This window comes from Hyperoodon ampullatus (genome assembly GCF_949752795.1).
Source record: "Hyperoodon ampullatus genome assembly, chromosome: 5".
NCBI lineage: Eukaryota > Metazoa > Chordata > Mammalia > Artiodactyla > Ziphiidae > Hyperoodon > Hyperoodon ampullatus.
This window is the reverse complement of record NC_136918.1, coordinates 99,299,755-99,306,000: the sequence shown is the minus strand read 5'-3', so window position 1 is coordinate 99,306,000 and position 6,246 is coordinate 99,299,755. Positions and strand designations below refer to the sequence as shown.

The window sequence follows — 6,246 nt, the reverse complement described above, 5'->3', positions numbered from 1 at the left end:
GAAATGTCTTCATTCTAGGCTTGCTCTGTTCCAGCTGAAAGTCAGGGGTGCCAATACTATGGAAGAGGGCAGAGTTCATGTTCAGGGACAACCAGCAGTCTCCCCATAGCTTACAATCCCATCAGCTGCCTTCATTTGATAGATCCTACTCTCTCCTGGGTTTTGTCTGTTTGTTTTCTATTGAAAGGTGACATCTTCCCTTCCATCTGTCTTCCACTCATGAAGTTCTGCTAATAAAGACCATGATTCCTTCTCTTTTTTTCTCCCTTCTTTTTTTAAGTAAACTCCAGTCACCTGGCCTGCTGGTTTTCACCATGTTGGTGCGTACTTTCCTCCACAGGTGATGGCTGGTCCACCTGCCCGTCTGCAGCTGCTGGGAGTACTGCTTACCATTTCCCTGGGTTCCGTCCGGCTCACCCAAGCTGGTGCCTACTATGGCATCAAGCCGCTGCCACCTCAAATTCCTCAGATTCCACCGCAAATTGCACAATACCAGCCCCTGGGCCAGCAAGTACCTCATATGCCTTTGGGTAAAGATGGCCTTCACATGGGCAAGGAGCTGCCCCACATGCAGTATGGCAAAGAGTATCCACATCTACCCCAATATATGAAGGAAATTCAGCCGGCACCAAGAATGGGCAAGGAAGCAGCACCCAAGAAAGGCAAAGGTAACATACTTCGGCTCTGCTGTAAGACAGCAGCTTTCCAAACCCCTAAACAATACGCTGCGGGTGGGGAGAGCTAAATTTTAGACATTTTTCTTTTAGCATGTGTGACTGACATTCACTAACTGCCTACTGTGTTCTAAACTCTATCCTTGAAAAGTTCAGGTCTTGAAGAAAGACAAAATTATTGTACGTTGTGCTTTTTTATTTCAGCAGCATCAAATGGATATAGCAGTGGAAAAAAAAAAGAAGTGATGTCAGTCTTCAGAACTAGGAGAGCAATTTTATAAGAACCTGCTGTGTTAAAAAAATCATATGAAAGCACTTTGTAAACTAGGTGCCAGATAAATGTGTTTTTAAGACTGCTCTAATTAAGTTGTTACACATGTCAATCAATAAATCTACAGAAGGAGCCCGAAGAGTACAGACTATATACCTACCTAGAGATGATGATACCTGAAAATCTCTCCATTACTTTCTAGGCATATTCATTAGTTATTCAACACCAGCAAAATGCCTATCACTGTGAGAGACATTTTCTTTTTAAAAAATTTTTTTAAGTCTTTTTTTTTTTTTTTTGGCCACACCACGTGGCTTGTGGAATCTTAGTTCCCCGACCAGGGATTGAACCCGGGCCCTTGGCAGTGAGAGCACAGAGTTTTAACCACTGGGCCATCAGGGAATTCCCGAGAGACATTTTCTTATAAACTCAGTTGGTTTATAAGAAATGTAGGAAACCTAGCACTTGCTGGAAAGGGATTGCAATCAGAGTAGCAATTCCCTTTGAGGTGGTGGAGGCCATTCCCAGTGGTCCCTGCAAAAGCAGGAAGCTCTGCTTCTGGGGAACTACTGGATTTGGTGCTAATAGGCCTGAGTGTCTAGAAGCCAGAAAGGAGAGAAACCTAGTCATTTAACCTCTTTGAAACTACATTTCTTCACTTCTAAAGTAGGATTATTGAGAGAGTCTATGACATAAGGTAAGTACTAAATAAATACTAAAGTACCATAAAAACTTTGAGTTGCTACAGTTGGTCATTCAACAAAACCTAAGGAAGAACAGAACATACTCCAGGCATGTGCTAGACATTAGGGATTCCTGATGAATGTGATGTGACCCTGCCCCAGACGCTCTCTTGACATAGGAGCTACACGGTTCCTGCTTAGCAAGAGCACACCCTAATTGTACAGTAGTAATCCTATTAGCGTAAGAGAAGTATTTCCAGTTTTCTTCCCTTTAGGAGCTGATATTCCACTTAGGGGATTATCTCAGTCATTTGTTTTCCTTCCTTTCTTGAATGGCCTGCCTATTTTGAAACTTCCTGTACTTATTCAGATGGGTACTAGATTGCAACTGAGGAATTTGGAAAATATATGAGTTCCGTGGTTCTATTTTGTTCCCTGACAGTAGCTCAGTGAAAAATACAATGGTCAGGATTAAGATGCAACTAATGGTTAATGTAAGACTTTGGGACCATGAATTTCATTTCTTTATGTTATTCCTTACTCCCAGTAGCATGAGAGATCCAGAGTTGTGTTTCTCTGCAAGGCATAGCATAATCAATATAATTACATGTGCTTTGTATTTCGATAACAATTCGAGAAAGCATAACGCCTTTCACACCTATTTTCTAATCCTGTAGTGTGGGTGTATTATTCTTGCTGTACAGACAGGCAAGTAGGGATGCTGATGGCTTAAGCGACCCAGTCAAGATCTCATTTCAAGGCCAGAAAGAGAAGCTGAGCTTCCTGCTCCTAATCCCAGTTTCACTCCTTTTCCGCACTGTTTATCATCCTAGAATACCTTATTCACTACTCCTGTTTAAAAACCAAATTTGCAAGTGAGAAGTAACTTATTAAATTGAAGAATTAATATTTGAGGCTTAGGAAATCCTACAGCATATTAAAGAAATTAAAACACATCCATTTGACTCTAGAGGACTGTTGTTTAAGATGTTATTAAACCACATACAAAATAAAAATAAAATGCTTCTATTCTTCCCTGAGTCTACATGATAATGACCATCATCCTCTACATCACAGTATATTTCAGCACAAGAGGAAACATTATTTTTCCATATATTATATTTAAAATTCAAGGACATAGAAAAATAGAGTATAACATTAAATAGGGAAAAAATAAAAATGGCTCCAACATTGTTTAAAATACACACACACACACACACACACACAAATATATATATATACACACACACACATATATACATACATATGTACATAAATATAGAACACATGAGATGGAAATACAGATAAATGTCAAGCGATTATCTCTGAGTAGTGGGCTTATAGGCAACTTTGATTTTTCTTTGTCCTTCTTTGAACTCTTTATAGTGAATACACCATAATATCTCCAAGTTTGTACTAGGAAGAATGTTTCTTCATTACTTTTTAGCTGTTTTACTTAACTAATACTGATAAAAGCAGCCACAGATATCAGTTCCCAAAACAGTATCTCAAATATGACAAAGAAATTATCAGCCTGATTGTCCATTAAGTACTGATAATACAGTCCTGGAACACAAGCACATTATTCCTAGTCTTTCCTCTTGATAAGTAATAGGCAAATGTGTCAGAACTAAATAATGATTGAAGTGAAGGATGATCAGTATTAATCTCTCTCTCTCTCTCTCTCCCTCCCTCCCTCCCTCCTTCTCTCTCTCTCTCCCCCCTCTCCCAGCAGAAATACCATTAGCCAGTTTACGGGGGGAGCAAGGTCCCCGTGGAGAGCCTGGCCCAAGAGGACCACCTGGGCCCCCTGGTTTACCAGGTCAAGGGATACCTGGAATCAAAGGAAAACCAGGGCCACAGGGATATCCAGGAATTGGAAAGCCAGGTATGCCTGGAATGCCAGGAAAGCCAGGAGCCATGGGAATGCCCGGGGCCAAAGGTGAAATTGGACCCAAAGGGGAGATGGGACCCATGGGGATCCCAGGACCGCAAGGACCTCCAGGGCCTCACGGACTTCCTGGCATTGGGAAGCCAGGTGGGCCAGGGTTACCAGGGCAACCAGGTGCCAAAGGTGAGCGAGGACCCAAAGGACCACCAGGACCTCCAGGCCTTCAGGGTCCTAAAGGAGAGAAGGGCTTCGGGATGCCAGGTCTGCCAGGCCTGAAGGGTCCTCCAGGGATGCATGGCCCTCCCGGCCCTGTCGGACTTCCAGGAGTGGGCAAACCAGGAGTGACAGGCTTCCCTGGGCCCCAGGGCCCCCTGGGAAAGCCAGGCCCTCCAGGCGAACCTGGGCCACAAGGCCCTATAGGGGTCCCAGGGTTTCAAGGACCTCCTGGGATGCCTGGAATTGGAAAACCAGGCCAGGATGGGATCCCTGGGCAGCCAGGATTTCCAGGTGGCAAAGGGGAGCAAGGGCTGCCAGGACTGCCAGGACCCCCAGGCCCTCCAGGGATCGGGAAACCCGGCTTCCCAGGCCCCAAAGGCGACAGGGGCATAGGGGGTATTCCTGGGGCTCTGGGACCAAGAGGGGAGAGAGGACCAACAGGTGCCCCTGGATTGGGGGGCCCCCCAGGAGAGCCAGGCCTGCCTGGAATCCCAGGTCCCATGGGCCCTCCAGGGGCTATCGGTTTCCCCGGACCCAAAGGAGAAGGTGGGGCTGTGGGGCCACAGGGGCCACTAGGTCCCAAGGGTGAGCCAGGGCTTCAAGGCTTCCCAGGAAAGCCAGGTTTCCTTGGTGAAGCTGGGCCCCCTGGCATGAGGGGTTTGCCAGGTCCCATAGGGCCCAAGGGGGAAGCTGGGCATAAAGGTTTGCCAGGGCTCCCTGGTGCCCCAGGGCTGCTTGGACAGAAGGGAGAGCCAGGAATTCCAGGGGAACAGGGCTTACAAGGCCCCCCAGGTATCCCAGGGATTGCAGGCCCGAGTGGCCCCATTGGACCGCCTGGAATTCCTGGCCCCAAAGGGGAACCGGGTCTCCCAGGGCCCCCTGGGTTCCCTGGAGTAGGGAAGCCCGGAGTAGCAGGACTTCATGGCGCCCCAGGGAAGCCTGGTGCCCTTGGTCCCCAAGGCCAGCCTGGCCTTCCAGGGCCCCCAGGCCCTCCAGGGCCCCCGGGACTCCCAGCTGTGATGCCCCCGACACCACCACCCCATGGAGAGTATCTACCAGATATGGGGCTGGGAATTGACGGAGTGAAACCCCCCCATGCCTATGGGGCTAAGAAAGGCAAGAACGGAGGGCCAGCCTACGAGATGCCTGCATTTACCGCTGAGCTGACTGCGCCTTTCCCGCCCGTGGGGGCCCCAGTGAAGTTTGACAAACTGCTCTATAACGGCAGACAGAACTACAACCCGCAGACGGGCATCTTCACCTGTGAGGTCCCTGGGGTCTACTACTTTGCATACCACGTTCACTGCAAGGGGGGCAACGTGTGGGTTGCTCTGTTCAAGAACAACGAGCCCATGATGTACACGTATGACGAGTACAAGAAGGGCTTCCTGGACCAGGCGTCCGGGAGCGCGGTGCTGCTGCTCCGGCCCGGAGACCGGGTGTTCCTCCAGATGCCCTCTGAACAGGCTGCGGGACTGTATGCTGGGCAGTACGTCCATTCCTCTTTTTCAGGGTATTTATTGTATCCCATGTAAGAAAGAAAAAAAGAGAGAAATTTAATAGAAGAAAAGAAAAGGATGCACCAAAAAGTCCAAATGGGAAACATAATTGCTTCAAAACATTTATACAGTTGGAAAGTTATATTTAAGTGAAAGTCTGAACCATCGTGTACATATAAAAACTACGATGCATGTTTAGTGCTCTGCACAGCAGCTTGTGATGGAAAATGATGGGATAGATTTATGTATCAAGTACTGACACTTGTGTTGTACCCACTGGAATCATATTAGCTGTTTATGTTATGTGCTTCCATGATAACCTGCTTATTCAGATCAAAGTATTTCAGTATGAAAGAGCATAGCTAATGAAAGTCACTCGCTCATACTGTTTACTTTTAAAATATTTATAAATATGGCTTAAAGAAATGTCAATGATAACAATTACATACCGTATTTACTTGCATAATTTCCTCTGTATTTGTGCAGATACTTTGCCATGGGATGTGGGAGAGCTCTGCAGTGCTTTTCCCCAGTGAGGCGTGGACAGAGAACCAGGGTAGAGCTTTACTCCAAGGGATGTTTCTCCCCTGTCGGAGGCTGTGTCTTTTACAACAAGAGTTCTACTCAGAATTGTGTGTCTAGTGTCCCTAGAAGAACAACTGTAGTGTATTTACTCGTGCCTTCTGTGTGCCTAGCACTGGATGAGACACTTCTGTGGGGCCTAAGACAGTGCCCCGTAGGGAGCTAACAAACCAGCTGGGAGACGTGAGCAGGAAGTAACTCATTTATTCCTCACGGGTTCTTTTTGCTTGTTTTTGGCTTTTTTTTCTGTGATTTTTTTTTTTCTTTCTTGTTGTCTCCATGTAATTTCCATTATGACCCAACTAATATAAACACCTGGAAGTCATAAGAAAAAAAGTAACCCTCTCCCCTCATAACTTTCCAGTTTTGCGGAATGTTCATTATAAATAGCAGTTCTTAATTGTGTTTACATGCATATAATAATCCCCCT

General features: G+C 46.3%; 1 protein-coding gene across 2 annotated transcripts; it reads left to right on the top strand.

The window, feature by feature from the left end:
• Window positions 1-340: 340 nt before the first annotated feature.
• On the top strand, window positions 341-5,644 carry COL8A1 (collagen type VIII alpha 1 chain; the record flags this gene model as incomplete). Of its 2 annotated transcripts, none has more annotated exons than XM_079705604.1 (2): window positions 341-668; window positions 3,361-5,644. In XM_079705604.1, 2 exons carry the CDS (start codon window positions 344-346, stop codon window positions 5,268-5,270), a joined length of 2,235 nt encoding a protein of 744 aa, XP_079561730.1. In that variant the 3' UTR covers window positions 5,271-5,644. The 2 variants fall into 2 exon arrangements, with proteins under 2 accessions (XP_079561730.1, XP_079561731.1); XM_079705605.1 differs by having other exon boundaries at window positions 344-668; window positions 3,364-5,644.
• Between the last annotated feature and the right edge of the window lie 602 nt (window positions 5,645-6,246).